The sequence below is a fragment of the Coenobita brevimanus genome, chromosome 38 (genome assembly GCF_032717465.1).
Source record: "Coenobita brevimanus isolate Jiangsu-jjx chromosome 38, ASM3271746v2, whole genome shotgun sequence".
Taxonomy (NCBI): Eukaryota; Metazoa; Arthropoda; class Malacostraca; order Decapoda; family Coenobitidae; genus Coenobita; species Coenobita brevimanus.
The window spans coordinates 22672086-22694672 of record NC_136991.1 but is presented as its reverse complement, the minus strand read 5'-3'; the positions used below and the strand labels follow the sequence as shown (position 1 = coordinate 22694672).

Below are 22587 nucleotides of genomic sequence, written 5' to 3'. Positions count from 1 at the left end.
AGTCGGAGAAAGAACAGAGGGATTAGTTGGAGAAGAACAGGGAGGCTTTAGGAGGGGAAGAGGTTGTGTAGATCAGATATTCAGTCTTAGATCTTTAGTGGAAATGTTTCTTAAGAAGGGAAGGAAGTTCATGGATTTGGAGAAAGCATATGACAGGGTGGATAGGCAAGGATTGTGGAGAGTATTAAGAATTTATGGAGAAGATGGGAAGTTGTTGAATGCTGTGAAGAGTATGCATGATGATGCTAAGGCTGCAGTGCGTGTGGATGGTGAACTAAGTGAATTTTTCTCTTTGAAGGTTGGGTTGAAACTGGGATTTGTCATGTCTCCATGGTTGTTCAATCTGTACATGGATGGGGTAATAAAAGAGGTACAAGGTAGGGCAGTGGATGTTGGAATGGCTGTGGTGAGAGAGGGTAGTGTTTGGAAACTCCCTGTACTGTTTTTTGCAGATGATACTGTGCTGTTGAGTGAAGATGAAGGGGACCTGCAAGGCTTGGTGGATGAGTTTGGGAGAGTGTGTAAGAAATGGAATCTAAAGGTGAAGGTACTGTACGGAAGAGTAAAGTGATGGTCTTTTAGAGAGGTGAAGTCAGTGAATGTACAGCGAGGCTGGATGGTTAGGAATTGGGTAATGTGAGTACGTTTAAGTACTTGGGTAGTGTGATGAGTAAGGATGGAGGTTTGGAGGGTGAAGTGCTTGAAAGGATACAGCAGGGAAGAATGGTTGCTGGTTCCTTGAAAGCAATGATAAGAAACAGGGAAGTGAGCATGGAAGTGAAAAAGTTACTACATGACAGTATTGTGATATCAACTCTAACGTATGGAAGTGAAGCTTGGACGTTGTTGGAAGGACACAAGTCAAGAGTGAGAGCAGTGGAAATGAGTTATTTAAGAGGAGCCTGTGGAGTCACATGGAGAGACAGGCTGATGAATGAGGATATAAAGGAGCTTTGTGGTGTGGATGTGGATGTGATAGGATGCGTTAGGAGGAAGACACTAAGGTGATTTGGCCATGTGGAGAGGATGGAGGATGAAAGACTGACGAAGAGAGTGTATGTGAGTGAGGTGGAGGGGGGAAGAGGGAGGGGGAGGCCGAGGATGAGATGGAGGGATGGGGTGGAGAGGTATATGAGAGAGGGGGGTGTGAGTTGGGAGCAGGGCAGTGAAATGGCGGGAGACAGGGCGACGTGGAGGAGATTTGTTTGTGGCCACCTCAGTCAGGATTGAGGCGTCTGGCAATAGATAGATAGATAGATATTATTTTCTTGTCTCTTGGAATCTAGCCCAAGTCTTTAGTTTCTTTTCTGTCATTATTAATGTGGCAACTCCATTGCCCAACATTTCTGCATTATAATCACCATAGCTTTTTCACTGCTTTAAGGGGAAATATGTTCTCTGAGTTATGTCCATATTATGAGCAAAGATTCAAGTTTTGGCTCTCTCCACCATATGCTAATGTGGGAAACTGGGCTTAGAATGATGGTGGTGATAATAGGAAAGCAAACAGTGACAGACCTAATGGTCCTTTTGAGGCTGTTTACTAGAGAGAGCCATGACTATGATATCTGATTGTCTGAGGTGAAGATAAGGATAGCAAAGCAAAAGACTCCCTCTTTCCCATCAAACCCTCCACCCAAAGGTGGCAGGAAAGAGTGAGAAGGAATACTATGCAGCATAAATAACTGCCCTGGAATTTTCTTAGGAAAAATTGAAAAGAGAAACCTGTAATCAACAACAGCTTATCTGTAAGAGAAAAGTAATATAAGCTGGTAAAAATATTACACTGCTGCTGCACTCTCTGTGTTGTGAAAGAGGGAAATCAGGTAGTTAAATTTTTAAATTGTTCAACTGTGAATGTGTTTTTATTTTATTTGTCCATGAATGTGTTTAACTAAGGATGCAAAGTAAAAAACTTTTCCAGGCAACTTTTAAATGTCTTTACTGTATTACAGTCTACCATATTCCTAGGCAATTTGTTTCATATGTTGTTGCCTCTGTTGAAAAAATAGTGCTTGCTTCATTTGACAGGAAATGTTTGCTTGAAATTTCATAACCATTATGCTATATTGGCTTTCTCTCAAAATGAAATGTTAATTTTAAAATCCTGTGTCTGTGATTTGCAGTGGAGGTGGTGCTGGAGGTGGCTACTTTTTTTCTTGTGTAATTATTGTTAGTGATGTTCCTCAATGTCCATTTCCTATCCATTTGCCCTAGTAAGCTTCCCTCAGCAGCTCCTTCAAAATTATTTTTGGATGTTGTAGCACACATTAATGTCATTGTTCTGTCATGGTTGATGAAGTAAAAGAAAACCTGTCTGTTTGAAAGATGACTGAAATAAGCAAGTGCTAAGAATTTTACCCTTCCTTCTCATTCTCATTTTGTGTAAGGATAGGGTGGCACCATTGCCCGCTGTTTGCTCTGCATGTAATCTCACAGCCCTTACAAAGCAGAAAGGGAGGGAGGACTTGGGACTTTCTTCTCCTCAGTCATGTTTCAAAAGAGTTCATAGTTTTTTTTTTTTTTTCCTTTTTTAATCTGGATATCATCATCCATTATGACAATAATAAGAAGGGTTAGCATGACTTGTGATGCATGTAATGTCTGCTAAAAATAGAGTCACCATTTAATAAACTATCTGTTCAGCACCGCCCACCTGAAATCATTTTATAGAAAGAGTACTTCTCATTTTAAATCAGTGGCTAAGAACTTAAATGTACTTAAGAATCTGTGTGTTACTTCCTCCCCTCATATTTGCTGAATCATTAAAAGCATTTGCATCTGTTTGGAGATAGGTTTATTGCCCATATTTTAGGTGGCATGGGAGACTTTACAGCATTTTCTTAGTGATTCAATTTGCACATTCATTGCTCTTGTTTGGCGAGCCACAGCTCGCAGATGCGATTTTTTTTCCCCTTAGGCGAACAAATTTTACATGCAAGTCGTCTTTTGGCGGTGAGAAAATACATCCACTTCAAGACCCATTAAACTACAAAATAAGTAAATCTCACTTTAATGAACAAAAATGCACATTGTGATCGATTATTAAGTCTTTCCTTGTCACCACTGTGAATGTTTAAAACCTTATTATATGATTCTAATCATCACAATGTGTAAATAAATATATTTATTGCTCGTAAAATATTTTGGCTTGTGGTCAGTTTGGCTACTAAAAATTTATTTGCCTTGTAAATCTGAAACCTTAGGAACCAAAGGGCTCGCAACCATCAGTAGTTAGCAAGAACCCTGATATTGCTCTTTGTTGTCCTTCTTTCGGTTATTTAAATACTGAAATTGTTTGGCATAGTGGTGGTAGGTGGGGGTGCCCATCATCCACCCACTTAGTGTAGTGGTACAGTGGGCTCACACAGTACGCGAGTGGATGGGCGGTCCTGCTTCTCGTGCACTGTGAAATTGCGCACTGTGAATACATAATCTCGTGGGTTTTTTTTTTTTTTTTTTTTTTTTTTTTTTAATGTGTTCAACTCTGGGCATAGGCTTCACAGCCTGCTATCAAGGCCCAGCAGTCCTCCTTACATACCATACACCTCTACATGTCACCACTTTGGCGCTAACACCCACCGTCCATATTGAATACATGCTAGGGCTGTCTCATACAGGACTGGTGTATTGGTATTAGCGGGGGTATTTTTACGACATGTCGGTGGGTCTCCTGGTAGTAAAGCCTGATTTAATGAAATTCAAATCCTTAAACTGTTCCCTGCCCCAGCGGGGATTTGAACCCTGGTCCGTTAGGACTACAGGCCACCTCTATACCGATTGAGCCACTGCCTCCCCCCTCATACCTTGACATTTTTTTACCCTTAGGGACATAATAAAGGGAAAATTTTTCAGACATACACTACAGATATTGCTACAATAACAAAAATATGGTCAGTCACCTTAACAACAGTAGACAACAGGCCTGATGGACTTTAATAACAGGGGTTCTGAGCTGCAGCAACACACTTAGAGTGCCCCTGCCGCCACTCCGGCCGCACCACGTTTGTTTAACGGTTGCCAGTGTTGTATTATTCCAGGCTTTGACGAAGAAATTTACGGCCTGTCGAATGTTACATTTCTTCCAGAATACAGCAATAGTCATTATGGTGGGGGTTGCAGGTATGCCAGGTGAAACAGGTGAGTCAGGTGGGGCTATGGAGGTGGAGGGGGAGGCAGATGGTGAGTCAGGTGGGGCAGTGGAGGTGGAGGGGACGGCAGCGTGCGAGTCGGGGGAGGTGGTGAGGGGAGGATCCTCCATCTCCTCCTCGGTACTGCTTACATTTTCGGCAATTTCCTTCATCTCTTCTTGATTGTCAGTTTCATATCTGATCTTGTTATGGATATACTGGCAGCAGCCGTGACTCAGTGGGTTAGAGCGCTCTGACCGAAGGGTCGGAGATTCGAGTCCACTGAAGGGTCATTGTTAGACATCAGGAAGGGCATCCGGTCATAAAGTGCTACACGCTCCAAAACCTAAGTCCTCTGCCTAGGGGCAACGCCTTAGCCCTTATCGAAAAAAGGGGACACGGCGTAAAACTCTCTCTCATAACAACTTGGCATTTGTGAAATGACTGTCATTCAAGTGAATCCAAACATTATTTTAGAAACTGGGTATCTATTCAAACTTACCATTATTGCTGAAAACGTTATTGTCGAAGTCGTTATTGGCAAGATCTTACTGTAGAATCCTCTTGAGCACCTTCCCCATGAGTGTCTAAGTCACTATTGGCGTGTTGTGTGGGGAGGGGTGCTGCGTAGTCAGGGAATATAGTGGTTTTGGGCCACTCCTTGCCTCTGCCGCACATCCTTTGGGCTAAACTCGCATATTCAAAGTTTTATGGTTATGATTTTTGGTCACTCACGTACTCTGTGATTTGCGCATTGTGATCACGCATACTGTGCGAGCAAACTGTACTCTGTTTTTTTTTTTATGGTAGCTCTACACTGAGTGGCAAGCCAAATGATTTCCTGTAAACCAGGACAGCATTTACAACACTGGTGTTAAGCTTATAACTAACCAACACATATTCTCTACATGGCAACAAGTGAGTTGGCAGAGGGTTAGTGCCCTTCCCCGGAAAACAACTAACTAAAAATACGAACAAGAGTCCTCAGACCAGGACTGACCAAAAGGTAACAACTTAGGACCGAAGAAAGGACATGATGCGGATGGCAACGTGGAATGTAAGGGGTGCAAATGATGAGGTGAAAGAGAGAGAGATTGTACAGGTGCGTGAGGGTGCGAAAGTGGATGTATGTGGGTTAACTGAAACTAAATGGTGAGGTGAGAGTGTGAGAGAATGGGGGTATGGATTGGGTATATGCACGGGAGTAGGTGAGAATGACAGAGCAAAAGAAGGAGTGTGTATTGTTGTAACAGATGGAAAGAGAATATAAGAGAGTATGGATCAATTGGGTCGAGGATTGTGTGGGTAAGATTGAAAGTTGGACTACGAATATGGACGATTGTGTGCATGTATGCGCCAATACAAGATCGTGCAAGCAGAGTGAGAGAAGAGTTCTGGACAAGTGTGGAAGCATGCATGGAAAAGTTTGAAAGGAATGAGAGAGTGTTTTTGCTTGGTGATATGAATGGTAAAGTAGGGAATGTGAAGATGGATGAAGTAGTTGGTGAATGGGGTGTGCCTGCTGAGATAGATGAGAATGGCAGTGCTTTAGTGGACATTTGTGCCGGGAGGGGGTTGGTGATAGCCAGTACTCTCCTCAGGGACAAAATAATCCATAGATATATGTATGTGGCGAGTGATGAGAAGGGTGGGTGGTGAACTGAATGAACAGAAGGCAATGATTAATTGTGTGTGTGTGGATGAAAGGATGAGAAGCCAAGTGAAATGGAGAAATAGAAGAAGGGAAGGACAGGAGGAAGTAGTATATGCAAGGAGGGTGGAAAGGTTACAAGAGCATGACAAAAAAGCAGAATATAATAGAGAAGTGGAGGAGCGATTGGGTAAATATGGATTGGAGCAGATGGAGGATGTGAAAGGTGTATGCAAGATATTCACAGAAGAAATATGTGCAGCTTATGAGGTGGTGTGTGGGATAAGGAGAAGACAAAAGGAGGTACAAGGAACAGCATGGTGGAATGAAGAGGTGAGAGAGGAAGTGGCACAATATTAGAAAGCATATAGTGAGTGGATGAGATACAGGGGCATGGAAGAAGTGGAGAGAGAGAAGAGAGAGTTATATGTGGAGAGGAAGAGAGGTGAAAAGATTAGTAAGAGAGAGTAAGAAGAGATTGAATGAGGAATTAGGAAGGAATTTGAGTGTAAAGTGAAGGGAATGTAAGAAAATGTTCTGGAATGAGGTGAAGAGAGTTAGACAGGGTGACAGAGATGTTAGTTAGGGAGTGAAAGATAAAAATGGTAGATTACTAGTGGAGAAGGGAGAAAAAGTGCACAGATGGAGAGAACACTTTAAGGAATTGTTGAACATAGGGAATGAAAGTAATGCGAGTATAAGTGGCTGGGGAATGGCTGGGAGTAGGAGGGATGTGAGAAGAGAGAAAGAAATCAGTAGGATGGAAGTTGTGGAAGCAGTGAAGAAAGTCAAAATTGGGATAGCTCCATGAATTGATGGAGTGTGTGGTGAAATGCTGAAGCATGGGGGAGAGATATCAGTAGAATGGGTGTGGAAGATATGCAGATTGGCCTGGGAGGAAGGTAGAGTCCCGGATGATTGGAAGTCAGGTGTAATTATTCCCCTGTACAAAGGAAAAAGGGAAATATAAGTGTGTTTTAATCATAGGGGCTTTTGTCTTCTTAGTGTAATAGGAAAAGTATGTGATAGGATACATATTGACAGAGTTAGGGAAGTAACAGAGGAATTAGTTGGAGAAGAACAGGGAGGTTTAGGAAGGAAAGAGGTTGTGCAGATCAGATATTCATTCTTAGATCTTTAGTGGAAAAGTTTCCAGAGAAGGGAAAGAAGTTGTATGTGGCCTTCATGGATTTGAAAAAATCATATGACAAGGTGGATAGACAAGGATTGTGGAAAGTATTAAGAATATATGGAGTAGATGGGAAGTTGTTGAATGCTGTGAAGAGTATGTATGATGGTCCTAAGGCTGCAGTGTGTGTGGATAGTGAACTGAGTGAATTTTTCTGTTTGAAGGTTGGGTTGAAACAGGGATGTGTCATGTCTCCATGGTTGTTCAATCTGTATATGGATGGGGTTATAAAAGAGATACAAGGTAGGGCAGTGGGTATTGGAGTTGCCCTAATGAGAGAGGGCAGTGTTTGGAAACTTGCTGTACTGTTGTTTGCTGATGATACTGTGTTGTTAAGTGAAGACGAAGGGGAGTTGCAAGGCATGGTGGATGAGTTTGTGAGAGTATGTAAGACATGGAATCTAAAGGTGAATGTAGGGAAGAGTAAAATTATGGTCTTCTAGAGAAGTGAAGTCAGTGAATGTACAGTGAGGTTGGATGGTGAGGAAATGGAAAATGTGAGTGCATTTAAGTACTTGCGTAGTGTGATGAGTAAGGATGGAAGTTTAAAGGGTGAAGTGCTTGAAAAGGTACAACAAGAAAGAAAGGTTGCTGGTTCCTTGGAGACAGTGATAAGAAACAGTTAAGTGATAGAAGTAAAAAACTTACTACTTGATATTATTGTGATACCAACTCTAATGTATGGAAGTGAAGCTTGGGACCTTGTTGGAGGGACAGAAGTCAGGAGTGAGAGCAGGGCAAATGAGTTTTTTGAGAAGAGCCTGTTGAGTCATGTGGAGAGACAGACTGACAAATGAGGATGTGAAGGAGCATTGTAGTGTGGATGTGGATGTGATAGAAAGCATTAGAAGAAACACATTAAGGTGGTTTGGCGATGTGGAGAGGATCTAGAGCAAGAGACTGACGAGGAGAGTGTCTATGAGTGAGATGAAGGGGGGAGAGGGAGGGGGGGGCCAAAGATGAATTGGAGGGATGGAGCGGAGAGGTACATGAGAGAGGGTGGTGTGAGCTGGGAGCAAGGCAGTGAAATGTTAGAGGACAGAGTGACATGGAGGTGATTTGTTTGTGGCCACCCCTTAGAGGATTAAGGCATCTGGCAATAGATGGATAGATAGATAGTTTGGCATAGTTGTAGTGCTGATATTGTTTGGCTTAATGTGCAAGAGAATAAGAAAGCATATTATGCAATATAAATTGCAGTGAAAGATGTGCATGAAGCCTGAATCATATTTTATATTCATCATACACAACCTTCTGTAGCAGTGTGGCTCGCTATGCTTTCATTTAGACTTCCCTTCTGCAGACTCCTTTCAGATCCTTGACAGCATGTCACATTAGTTGGTTTTGCATTCATTACACCCTAGCTATTGCCACTCTGTACACCAAGGCAAGAATATATCAGACTAGTCACACACTCGCAATTTTTGTGTGTCCAGCTCCCAGTACAGAAGTTAACTGATTATCCCAGAGTTTCATTTACGCAGTTGACCAAGTTTTGGATCGTTAGCCTTTCATTTACTTTTATGTCCAGACATCTTAAGCTAAGCTAACTTACATTCTGACACTATGTCACCTCTGTATGAAAAAGTATTTTCTCAAGCATCAGACCCTTGGACCATTGTGCAAGAATAAAAAAATAATAATAATGTTTGTGAATTTGGTGGTGACCATCATCCACTCACTTGATGTAGTGCTGCCTGCTTCTTCCTTAGCCTTTATCATTCTTTTTCTGTGCCAGTCTCTTCCTATTTCTCCCATCTTTCCTGTCACTTCTTATTGCTTTTCTTTCCTTTACAGGTGGCTTTACATTGAGTGACAAGCCAAATGGTTTCCTGTAAGCCAAGAAACCATTTACATCGCTGGGTGATAACCATATAACCAAATCATACGTGCTCCCTACATGTCAACAAGTGGGTTGGTGGAGGGTTAGTGCCCCTCCCTGTAAAACAAATAACTCATAGTCAAATGGCCACCCCGTACGGGATTATGGCATCTGGCAAGAGATAGATAGATAGATAGATAGATAGCCTAGGCCACAGAATGAACTGTAATAATCTACATTAATTCTGTCACAAGAGAGAATTTTGGTATCTAATTGAAGTTATATACAAAATGTAGTATTGTTGAGTCCCTTATCCTTCAGAGTCCTGCTTATTCTTTGATGACAGGTATTATGTTTTCTTGTGTATAATTTGTTATTGTACACTTAAGCAATATGTTTATTATCAGCCTATTTATTTTGCTTGGTGAGAGTTCATTGTTGTATAATAAAGTACATTACTGCATTGTGTGTGCTGTACGTATAATGCAGTGACTGGATATTGTAAGAAATTTTTAACAAATTTTTGAAAATCATAGGTGACCCATATGTTTCATATGAGAGATGTGTTATACAATTTGTCTGAGTATACCATACCTCTCCCCCCCTTTTTTTTTTTATATTCTGTTAGTGTTTTATGATTATATTTGCTTGTGTGTCTTGTCTTAGTATTTTTTTTTGTATATTCCTTGTCTTGAATTTTCTTCATGTGTGTCTTCATAAATTATTTCCATGACATATTGAATTCTATGTCTTTATGGCAGGAATGATATTTATAATGGTTAGTTTTTCATTCAGATACTTTAAAGGCAACACCGGTATAGCTAGAAGAAATTTAAATTTTTAAGCTATACTAAGATAACCTTGTGGTAGTTGGGGGCACTCACCATCCACTCACTCGATGTAGTGCTGCTCTTGGGTGTCTGCCCTTTCCTCTTCTCCCTCCATTCCTTCCTTCTTCATCTGTTTTTCTTTACTTCATTCTTTCCACGTCCTTCTCCCTATGGGTGACTTTACACTCCCTCTTTTGTCTTTCTGTCCTTCATTCTTTCCTCTTCCTTCTGCCTGTGGGTGACTCAACACTGAGTGACAAGCCTAATGGTTTCCTGTACACCAGGGAATCATTTACTATGCTGAATGGTAACCATATAACCAAATTATGGTGCCTGGAAATGGAAATGGAAAATGTGAGTATGTTTAAGTACTTGGGTAGCGTGATGAGTAAGGATAGGAGTTTGGAGGGTGAAGCGCTTGAAAGGGTACAACAAGGAAGAAAGGTTGCTGGTTCCTTGAAAGCAGTGATAAGAAACAGGGAAGTGAACATGAAAGTGAAAAAGTTATTATATGACAGTGTTTTGATACTAACTCTAACGTATGGAAGTGAAGCTTGGATCTTGTTGGAGAGACACAAGTCAAAAGTGAGAGTAGTGGAAATGAGTTATTTTAGAGGAGCCTGTGGGGTCACATGAAGAGACAGACTGACAAATGTGGATGTGAAGGAGCGTTGTGGTGTGGATGTGGATGTAATAGGTAGTGTTATGAGGAACACATTGAGGTGGTTTGGCCTTGTGGAGAGGATGGGGAGAGAGAGACTGATGAGGAGAGTGTATGTGAGTGAGGTGGTGGGGGGGAGAGGGAGGGGGAGGTCAAGGATGAGATAGAGGGATGGAGTGGAGAGGTATATGAGAGAGGGGGGTGTGAGCTGGCAGCTGGGCAGTGAAATTGTGGGAGATAGGGTGACTTAGAGGTGATTTGTTTGTGGCCACCTCGTATGGGATTAAGGCGTCTGGCAATAGATAGATAGATGGCGCCTGGTGGTTTAGTGAGTAATTGCGGCACTCCAATCGGATTGAGCTGGTGAAGGTTTATATCCAAGGGGTAGTTGGGGTTATTGCTCACATAATACCACTCAGAGATGAGCGTGGCTGGTCAGTCTCATCTTAAATGTCAGGACCAACTTGCCTAACCCCGGGTACAACGTAGAATTGGATGATGGATGGATGGATGGATTCTTTTTTTAATCAGCAATAAGGCAAGTCCTTTTTCCACTGCCCCAGTGTAGTTAACTGACCTTTTCCCATGATGCATTAGTTCCTGTTCAGTTGTAGGAAACACTGCTCATTGAGTTTACAGCAAATCAAGTGTAGGTAGTTCCAGTTGTGTGAGACTCAGGATATTTTATAATTTATTATCCTGTAAGAGATGGTCTCACATTTGATTCTTTTAGCACTTTAGTCCACTGCACAGCCTCTTGTGTCTGATATCTTCCTTCTTAAATTACTATATGTGACTATTAACCACTCACGCGATGTAGTGCTGCTCTCGGGTGTCTCCCCTTTCCTCTCCTCTATCCTTCTTTCCTTCCATCCTCTTCTGTCTTTCTTTTTTCAGTCTTTCCTCGTCCTTCTGCCTACGGGTGACTTTACACTCCCTATACTGTCTTTCTTTCCTTCATTCTTTCCTCTTCCTTCTGCCTGTGGGTGACTCTACACTGAGTGACAAGCCAAATGGTTTCATGTACACCAGGAAACCATTTACTATGGTGGGTGGTAACCATATAACCAGATTTTGGCTCCAGGTGGTTTAGTGGGTAATTGTTGTGCTCCAGTCGCATTGAGCCAGTGATGGTTTCTATCCAAGGGGTGGTTGGGGTTTATTGCTCATGTAATGCCACTCAGGGATGAGTGAGGCTGGTCACTGTCATTTAAATGTCAGGACCAACTGCCTAGCCCCATGCTCCAACACTTCTCATGGGGCAACATAGGATTGGATGATGGATGGATGGATGGATTTTATTAAGCATTATCAACCTTTCCATTTGTCCTCCATCTTCTCCTTTACATTTCACTTTATCTTTTAAATTCACTTTAATTACCTACATACAGAGTTTATCTCCCTTCCTACACTCACTTTGCGTTGGTCTTTGTTCATCCCAAATCACAGGCGAGCAGCTGTGGTGCGAGGTCGGGTAGTGACCAAGGCAGGACGTGGTGTGGTCAGTCTTCGTGTAGTGTCACTTGAAGAACGGGAAGGCTTCACCCTAACCAGGCAGGATGGTAGTTTTGACATCATGGTCAATGGAGGAGGAACTGTAATCCTATCTTTTGGCAAACATCCCTTCAGTCCCCAGCATGTGAGTTATAGAGTTTGTTTGAATCCATTTAAAATTGAAGGTCTGATAAGTGGCTTTAGAACTCTTGAGTTCATGATGGCCATGACTTGTGTATGATAGTTTAGATCTTAGAGGTGGACAGAGGTTTTGCAGTTATGTAGATTTTACCAGGGGTACAGGTTGATGTCTTATTAACTATGGTAATCTGGGCTTAAGAATGTATACTTTGAAGGTGCAGTGGTATTTGTTGTTACCATTTAGCTGTAGACATTTATTTGCTTGATTTTGGAAACTATATGGATACAATTAAGGCATCATACTGCTACACATTGCATACAACTGAACGCCAACCCAAGTCTGCTTTATGAACTATTATGTTTGATTTTAAATATGTTGCTTCTCTGGTATGGTATTCATATTCACTTATTATGTAGCATGAAAATACTGTATTGTGAAATAGGAAATGTCATTCATGATGTGTAGAAGTTTACTGTCATCATCATCATCATCATCATCATCATCATAATCATCATTGTCATTGCATCATCATCATCATCATCATCAATACTGTACTTCCTCTTGCAAACCCTCTGACAAAGTTTATCAAGGTATAATTATCCTGTGCTTAGTTAGTGTTCATGTAACTTTCTCACTCTCTTAACACACCCATGTTCTAAGGTACAGCTTAGCACCAGTCGAGCAGGGCAGTTCTCCCAAGGTGGATGGACAGCTGATGACAGGGAGAGCTGGAACTCCCATTTCATCAGCCCTTGGGACTAGTCCCAGACCATCCCACTTTGCTGTACTTTTTCAGTGTTTCAGTAACACGGAGAGTAGGCCAGCATACTCTCCAATACAAGTTTCTTTAACTATCAGCACCAAACTACATGCGCAGTACACACTACACTTGCTATGTAAAAAAAAAAAAAAAAAAAAATTGTTCCAAGCCTTGGAGTTTGGGGGGGGGGGGGGGCAACCATAAATGCATCCACCATATGCCCCTCTCCCGGTGATGACTTAATAAAGTTGCCTGGAACCACGTTCGACTCACTTCTTCGTCATTTCTGCAACATTCGCAGCCTTTCCTCGAGCTATTTCTCTGTTAAGCACCACCTCTCCTCCTCTAAACCTCACCATCTCTTTTTAATTGAGACTCAGCTGTCTGAGGCAACTGAGAGCTAACCCTTCTCTGTATCCTCCTACTTTCTCTAAACTCATTTCAAAACCAAAGGTGGCTGTTGTGTGTATGTATGCAACGATGTATCTTGCTCTAATGTTCCCAGACATGATTCTTCTGAATTTTCTACTTTCTGGCTTCCACTTTCCTGTCATTCTCTGACCAAATATATCTGTGCTGTTTACTTATCCCCAAATTCTGCTGAATATGAAAAATTCATTGACCATCTTACATCTACAATGGAACACATCCTATCCATTTCTCCTTTCTGTGAAATCTCCATTCTAGGAAATTTCAATGTTCACCACCACCTTTGGCTCTCCTCTCCTTTCACGGATCCACCTGGTGAACAAGCCTACATCTTTTCTATCCTTAATAGCCAAGTCCAGCTTGTACAGCACCCTACCCGCATCCCTGACCGTCTTGAGAGAGTTCCAACATGCTTGATCACTTCCTTATAACTAATATTTCTGCTTCCACTGTTAATCTTTCCTCTCCAGTGGGCTCCTCCGATCACAACTTTATTATTTTAACCTGTCCTATCACTCCAGTACGTCCTGTGGATTCCCCTCGGTTGTGGCACTTTGGAGCTGCTGATTAGAAAGCCCTCAGGTAGTACTTCTTTGATTTTCCCTGAAATGATTATCACTTCCATGACAAGGAGCCATCTGAGTGTGCCTTGCGCATTATAGAGGTTATTCTCGGGCATGGAAGCATACATCCCATTCTCATATCCTTTGACTAATGCAAAAAGACCTTGGTTTAATCATGCTTGTTGTAATGCTGTCCACAACAAGGAGAGGGCCTATAAAAGGTACCAAAGCCAACCTACCTCTGAATCACATCCTTTTTTTTTGTTTCTGCCTGGAAGCATGCTAAGTCTGTTCATCGCACTGCTGAAAATAATTTCATCTGTACTAATTGCCCACAACTCTCCAACTCGAATTCTTCCTACTGCCTCTGGCACCATGCCAAAAACCTTTCTAACAACTTTACCTCATCATCCTTCCCTCCTCTTTTCTGCTTCGATGGGTTTGTAGCTACTGTATTTCTTCTACTGATAAAGCAGATCTCTTCGCCCAGACATTCTCCTCCAGTTCCACCTTTGATGATTCTGATGTTGCTCCTCCTCCATCACATCCTCCTTTTGACTTCCTCATGGATGACATTAAAATTTCTTCAGTTGAAGTACTTTCTGCCACCACTGGCCTCAGTACTAACAAGGTATATGGGCCTGATGGGGTCCCTCCTGTTGTCCTCAGGAACTGAGCATCTGTTCATACACTCTGCCTAGGTCATCTTTGTCTGTCAATTTGCACCTTTCCTTCTTGCAGGAAATTTGCTCTCATTCAGCCTGTCCCAGTGAAGGGTGACCATTCCCAGCCCTCTAACTATCACCCAATTGCTTTAACATCCTGAATTTTAAAAGTTTTTGAGTCTATTCTTAACAGAAAAGTTTTAAAGCATCTTTCTTATCACAACCATCCCTCTGATTTTCAGCATAGGTTCCATGAGGAATGCTCCATTGGCCATCTTCTCACCTACCTTTCATCCTCCTGGTCATCCTCCTTTCGGGACTTTGGAGAGAGCTTTTCCATTGCACTTGAATCTCAAATGCTTTTGATTGAGCCTAGCATTTCAAACTACCCTTTTTCAGTTTCTGTGCTTCTATCTGTGCCTTCATCTCTATCTTCCTTTCTGGTCATTCTGTAGCTGCTGTTGTAGATGGCCATTGTTCCTCTCCTAGATCTGTCAACAGTGGTGCTCCCCAGGGCTCTGTCCAATCACCAACTCTCTTCCTTTTTTTTCATCAGTGACCTTCTAAGCTGTACATCTAACCCTACCCACTCATATCGCTGATGACTCCACCCTTCATCTATCCATTCACTTCCCACAGCATCCATCTCAGTAGTTGCTTCAACAAGCTAGGGATGAGGCTATGGCACATCTAAAGTCTGACTTGGCTCATATCTCTGATTGGGGTAAAAATAACCTTGTTGTTTGTAATGCATCAAGGACTCTGTTCTTACACCTACTAATCCAACAAAGTCTTCCACAGGAGTACCTTCTAATTTTTAACAACAGCCAGCTCAGTCCTGCATCATCTTTAGACATACTTAGGGTATCATTCTCTCAGGATTTATCTTAGAAAAAGTATATTACCTCCATTGTAAAATCTGCTTCCAAGAGATTGGGTGCACTAAGCCAACTCTGTACCTTCTTTTCCCCTGCACAGTTGTTGATGTTATACACAGGTTGTATTTGCCCTTGTGTAGAGTACTACTCTCATGTGTGGGTAGACTCCCCACACACAACTTTTCTCAGCAAGGTGGAATCAAAAGCTTTTCATTTCATTAACTCTCTTCCTCTTACTGGCTCCCTTCAACCTCTGTCTCATTGCCACAGTGTTGCATCTTTATCTCTTTTCTGTTGCTAATTCAATGGTCACTGCTCCTCTGAACTGTCTGCCTGCACCCCTCCACCATTACGATAGGCATGTAGCACCCGTCTAATAACAAACTCTCATCCCTATTCTGTCCAGCTCTGTAAAGCAAAAGTTAACTGCTACCTCCAGTCCTGCATGTATGCAACAGGGTAATTCTGGAACTGTCTCCCTCTGTTTTTCCTACTGCCTATGATCTCCAGTCTTTCAAATGCAGTGTGTCCAGGCACCTCAGTATGAATGGATCTTTTATTTGGTTCTCTGTTATCTTGTTTTGTTTTGTTTTGTAAAGGGAGCAATTTGCAGGCCCCTGGCTTTTGGTTCCTTCTTCCTTTCATTAAAAAATAAAAGAAAGTTTCTTAAAATGATGTATAAACGCATCATTGGAATCTCTGAGGTTGGAGTTGATACGACACGATAATGCGTCATTGGATTATCAAAGGGTTAATCATCTTCTGGTCCTCAGAAAACCAATTGTGTAATGGAAATGTTTTCGCTGTTTATTGTAAGAGCACTGTGAAAAAGTCATTTAGTATTGCTGGTGTTCTTTGGTTATCTTGAATGAGATTGCCCTCCAAGTTTAGTACAGGACCTATGCTATCTTTTACATTTTCTTACTCCTTACATATTAAAAAAATCTCTTAGTGTTAGACTTTGCATCATGAGAAATTTTTGCTTCGTGGTCTTGTTTTGTTTTCCAAAGAATATTTGTATATTGGTGCCATTATTATATAAATACAGTAAGACCCCTTTAACCCATTTAGTTTTTCAGATGATTTTTGTATACTACTAGAGTATTTTAAAATACAGTAATATTTGGACCCCTTTAACTTGAACCCTGTGTTATTCAGACAAAAAAAACTGGTCGGACAAATTTGATATTACTGGGACAAGGTAATCCCTTTAATATCTGGATGCCCAATAACTGGACTTCCCAATGTCCGGACATTTTGGGCCTGGGCCTTTGAAGCCCCCAAATGGCCAAAAAACGTAAAAAAGCAAAAAAAATCTGACATTTTTTCAACCATACTTTGAACTTGGCATACGTCGCCGAACAGCTGTTTTTACCTATTTCTAGTATACAGGAATTGAGCTAAGCTCGTGGTTTCCTGTCTCAATACCTGCATTTATCTAGCCAAGTTTTAAACACATGAATGTTTTTTGCCTGCACCACCTCTTTGTCTAAGTCGTTCCAGATACTTATGCTACTATTCGGGAAACTGAATGCTTCTATTCAGTTGTGTTTATGTGCAACCTCTTACTTCCTCTCCTCCCCAGTTACTGCCTAACTACTGTCCTGACTAGATGCTCATTGCAGTGGATGCTGTATGTGCTTGTTTTTGTGAATAAACAGTGAATAAACTGCAATACCTCGCCACTAGACCACATGGGCATTTACAGTGTTGTGCATTGTTAAGAACTTAGAGTTCAGAGTGCAAAGGATTAAGTACAGAGTGCAAACTGGTGGTTGCACCTGGCGTGGTGAAAGTAAGAACAGAATGTACAGTGTTAAACAATTATAACTCACAGTGCAAAGGATTAAGTGCAGCACAACACTGGATTACTGTATGTGCTTCAAGAACATTTTCACCACTGCCAGAGCCTTAGAGGAGGCGGGTTATTCTTCATAACTGCCACGGACGTGTTGTAAGTACCTTGTACAGTGCTATATGTGCAGGAGTAGGTGAGAATGAGAGGGCAAAAGAAGGACTATGTATAGTTGTGAGTAAAAGATGGAAGAAGAGCATAAGAGAGCATGGATCAGTTGGGTCAAGGATTGTGTGGGTAAGATTGAAAGTCGGAATACAAATGTGGGCGATTGTGTGTGTCTATGCGCCAACGCAAGATCGTACAAGCAGAGTGAGAGAAGAGTTCTGGACAAATGTGGAAGTGTGCATGGAAAAGTTTGGAAGGAATGAGAGAGTGTTTTTGATCGGTGATATGAATGGTAAAGTAGGGAATGTGAAGGTGGATAGAATAGTTGGTGAGTGGGGTGTGCCTGCTGAGATAGATGAAAATGGCAGTGCGTTAGTGGACATGTGTGCAGGGAGAGGGTTGGTGATTGCCAGTACCCTCTTCAGGCACAAAATGATCCACAGGTATACATGGCGAGTGATGAGAAGGGTGGGTGGTGAACTGAATGAAAGGAAGGCAGTGATTGATTATGTGTGTATGGATGAAAGGATGCAAAAATGTGTAATGGATGCAAGAGCTTATAGAGGTTGAGGGAGTGGACTTTCTGACCACTACTTGGTGGTAGCCAGAATCAAGGTCCAATTAGGATGGAGAAATAGAAGAAGGGAAGGACGGGAAGAAGGAGTATTCGTTAGGAGAGTGGAAAGGTTATAAGAGGATGAGAGAAATGGAGGAACGATTGGGCAAATTATGAATGCGTGTAGTGGGTGGTATGCGGGATGATGAGATAGTGATTTTGGGAGGGGACTTAAATGGTCATGTAGGTGAAGCAGCCCAAGGTTATGAAGGAGTGCATGGGGGATGTGCATATGGTCTAAGGAATGCAGAAGGGGAAAGGATACTCGAGTTTGGGGAGGCAACGGACATGATTGTGTGCAACACATATTTTAGGAAAAGAGACAGTAGGTTAATTACGTATGAGTCTGGGGGAAATAGCAGTCAGATAGATTATTTTCTGGTTAGGAGGGCTGATAGGAGGTTAGTGAGGGATGTTAAAGTTATAGGAAGTGAGGAGTGTGTGCAGCAGCACAAACTATTGATTTGTGATATGGTGCTTAAAGAACAAATGATGAAAAAGAGGACTTATGTACCTAGGAGGAAGATGTGGAAGCTGAGGGGCCGGGTAGTGGGGGGTGCCTTCTGTGGCGAGTTGAGGAGAGTGGTGGCTGAACAGGGAGCTGTAGACAGAGGCGTTAATGAACAGTACAGAGCCCTCAAGAACAATTTCTTGAGAGTTACTGATGTAACATGCGGCTGGACAAGAGGACCACCAAGACATAAAGTAACTTGGTGGTGGGATGAGGGTGTAGAAGCTGCAATTAAGGAGAAAAGAAGGCTTTTCCGGGAATGGAAGAAGGGTGGTAGCAAAGAGGAATATTTGGCTGCCAAGCGTAGGGCTAGGAGAGAGGTATACAGGGCAAAGTCTGAGTCACAGAGACAATTACTTGATAACCTAAATCATGGGGAAAGGAAAAATATATTTAGGGTGGCAGGTCAGGTGAAGAGGGATAATCGGGATATCATAGGTGAGCAGTGTGTGAAGAATGATGAAGGAAGGGTAGTGGTGAACAGTGAGGATATTAAAGATGCATGGAGAGAGCATTATAACCGGTTGTTGAATGAGGAGTTTGACTGGGACAGGGAAGGTTTGGAGCCAGCAGATCCAGTGTCTGGCCCTTGGCCTTTGATTGATACTGTTACTGTGAGTGAGGCAATAGGCAGGATGAGGGTGGGGAAGGCAGCAGGTGTGTCTGGGTTGACTGCCGAAATGTTGAAGGCCTCAGGCGATATAGGGGTGAGTTTAGTCACTGACCTGATAAATAGGATTATTTATGAGTGTGTTGTCCCAGATGATTGGCTGAAGAGTGTAATTGTAAATGTGTATAAAGGGAAGGGTGATGCCTTGGAAAGAGGGAATTATAGAGGTATAAAGCTTTTAGATCAGATAATGAAGGTAATGGAGAGAGTTTTAGAAGGTATGATTAGAGAAAGAGTGAATATTGATGAGATGCAGTTTGGGTTTATGCCAGGTAGGGGGACCACTGATGCCATATTCATTGTTCGACAGCTTCAGGAAAAATATATTGGTAGGAGAAGGGATCTTTATTTTGTTTTTGTTGATTTGGAAAAGGCCTTTGACAGAGTCCCTAGAGAGGTGGTGAAGTGGGCAATGAGAAAGCTTGGCTTGGAGGAGTGGCTGGTTAGGGTGGTTATGGCCATGTATGTGGGTGCTCACACCCAGGTGAGAGTGAATGGAGATTTGAGTGATGAATTTTCCGTGAATGTTGGTGTGCATCAGGGGTCAGTCTTGAGTCCCATGTTGTTTATCATGGTACTTGAAGCCCTTTCACGTGACTTTAGAAACGGACTCCCGTGGGAGTTGTTGTATGCTGATGATTTGGTGTTGATTGCAGAGAATGAAAGGGAGGCGGAGGAAAGGTTTAGGAAGTGGAGAGATGGTATGGGGCAAAAGGGTTTAAGGGTAAATGCAGATAAAACAAAAGTGATGATATCTAGGGTTGGTGGCGGTACTGTCAAAGACGAGGGAGAGTGGCCATGTGCAGTTTGCCACAAGGGCGTGGGAAGTAATTCCATCTTGTGCGGTGTGTGTGATAAATGGGTGCATAAGAGATGTAGTGGTATCAGAGGTAGACTGCGAGATAATGCTGATTTTATGTGTACGGCATGCCGGGGTGAGCAGGTGGAGATCGTCAGACGTGAAAGAATTGAACTTGCTGGTGAATCTCTTGAGTGTGTGGAAGAGTTTTGTTATTTAGGAGACATGTTGTGTGCTGGAGGTGGGGCTGGAGGTAGCTCTGTGGCTAGGGTGAGAAGTGGTTGGAAGAAGTTCAGGGAGCTCTTGCCTCTCCTGACATTGAGGGGGCTCTCCCTACGTGCTAAGGGGTCTTTGTATGCAGCGTGTGTTAGGAGTGTAATGCTGTATGGCAGTGAGACCTGGGCAGTGAAGGAGGAAGACATTCGCCGGCTCAGACGTACAGAAATGACAATGATTAGGTGGATGTGCAGTGCGTCCCTGCGTCCAAGGCCTGGAGGGGCTGGGTTTACAATGGAAGAGTTGAGAGGTAGGATGGGACTGGAGTGTATTGGTGTTGTGATGAGGAGAGGTAGATTGGGGTGGTTTGGACATGTGGAGAGGATGGGGGATGATAGTTGGGTGAGGAAGGTGAGAAGTGTTAATATTGGGGGTGGGGTTATGAGGGGTAGACCGAGAAAGACATGGGACGAGGTCATTAAGTGTGACCTTAGGGTTAAGGGACTGAACAGGGAGGCTGCAATGGATCGTGCAGCATGGAGAGCCGCCATTAGGTGACCAAGGCCGACACATGCAAGCATGTTGGAGCCTTTAAAAACGAAACGAAACGAAACGATGGGGGATGTGGAAGGTGTGTGCAGGATATTTACAGAAGAAATATGTGCAGCATGTGATGTGGTGTGTGGGATGAAGAGAAGATGGAGGGGTGTGCAAGGAACAGCGTGGTGGAATGAAGAGGTGAGACAGGCTGTGGCACAAAACAAGAAAGCATACAATGAATGGATGACAAATAGGGACATGGAAGAAGTTGAGAGGTGGAAGAGAGAGTTATATGTAGAAAGAAAGAGAGAGGTGAAAAGATTAGTAAGAGAGAGTAAGAAGAGAATGGATGAGGAATTTGGAAGGAACTTGAGTGTAAAGTGGAGAGACTGTAAGAAATGTTCTGGAAAGAGGTGAAAAGAGTAAAACAAGGTGGAAGTGAAGTTAGCAGGGGAGTGAAAGATAAAAATGGTAGATTACTAGTGGAGAAGGGAGAAAAAGTGAGCAGATGGAGAGAACATTTTAAGGAATTGTTGAACATAGAGGATGGAAGTAATGCGAGTATAAGTGGCTAGGGAATGGCTGGGAGGAGGAGGGAGGTGAGAAGACAGGAAGAAATCAGTAGGATAGAAGTTGTGGAAGCAGTGAAGAAAGTTAAATTGGGGAATGCCCCAGGAATTGAAGGAGTGTATGGTGAAATGCTGAAGTATGGGGGAGAGATAGTAGTAGAATGCATGTGGAAAATGTGCAGATTTGCCTGGGAGGAAGGCAGAGTCCCGGACGATTGGAAGTCAGGTATAAATATTCCCTTGTACAAAGGAAAAGGGGAAAAAGAAGTGTGTGGTAATCATAGGGGCATTTGTCTTCTTAGTATAATAGGAAAAGTGTATGGTAGGATACTTATTGACAGAGTTAGAGAAAGAACAGAGAAATTAGTTGGAGAAGAACAGGGAGGCTTTAGGAAGGGAAGAGGTTCTGTTGATCAGATATTCATTCTTAGATCTTTAGTGGAAAAGCTTCTAGAGAAGGGAAAGAAGTTGTATGCGGCTTTCATGGATTTGGAGAAAGCATATGACAGGGTGGGTAGACAAGAATTGTGGAAAGTATTAAGAATATATGGAGTAGATGGGAAGTTGTTGAATGCTATCTATCTATCTATCTATTGCCAGACGCCTCAATCCCGTTTGGGGTGACCACAAACAAATCGCCTCCAAGTCTCCCTGTCCCCCGCCATTTCACTGCCCTGCTCCCAACTCACACCCCCCTCTCTCATATACCTCTCCACCCCATCCCTCCATCTCATCCTCGGCCTCCCTCTCCCTCTTCTCCCCTCCACCTCACTCCTCACATACACTCTCTTCGTCAGTCTTTCACCCTCCATCCTCTCCACATGGCCAAACCACCTCAGTGTGTTCCTCATAACGCTCCCTATCACATCCACATCAACACCACAACGTTCCTTTATATCCCCATTCGTCAGCCTATCTATCCATGTGACTCCACAGGCTCCTCTTAAATAACTCCTTTCCACTGCTCTCACTCTTGACTTGTGTCCTTCCAACAACGTCCAAGCTTCACTTCCGTACGTTAGAGTTGTTATTACAATACTGTCATGTAGTAACTTTTTCACTTCCATGCTCACTTCCCTGTTTCTTATCACTGCTTTCAAAGAACCAGCAACCTTTCTTCCCTGCTGTACCCTTTCAAGCACTTCACCCTCCAAACCTCCATCCTTACTCATCACACTACCCAAGTACTTAAACGTACTCACATTTTCCAATTCCTCACCATCCAACCTCGCAGTACATTCACTGACTTCACCTCTCTCAAAGACCATCACTTTACTCTTCCCTACATTCACCTTCAGATTCCGTTTCTTACACACTCTCCCAAACCCACCCACCCCTCCCTCATATACCACTCAACTCCATCCCTCCACCTCATCCTCGGTCTACCCCACCCTCTCCCTCCCTCCACCTCACCTACATACACCCTCTTAGTCAGTCTTTCATTCTCCATTCTCTCCACATGTCCAAACCACCTCAGTGTATTTCTCCT

General features: G+C 42.7%; 1 protein-coding gene across 1 annotated transcript in view; it reads left to right on the top strand.

Annotated features, from left to right (window-relative positions):
• The window catches only part of LOC145396553 (teneurin-m-like), a 1418848-nt gene that overhangs the window by 859106 nt on the left and 537155 nt on the right, over positions 1-22587 (top strand). Inside the window, exon 27 of the mRNA XM_080269929.1 lies at positions 11733-11922. Within this exon, the coding sequence (XP_080126055.1) occupies positions 11733-11922 (190 nt within the window). The remainder of the gene's footprint in view (positions 1-11732; positions 11923-22587) is intronic.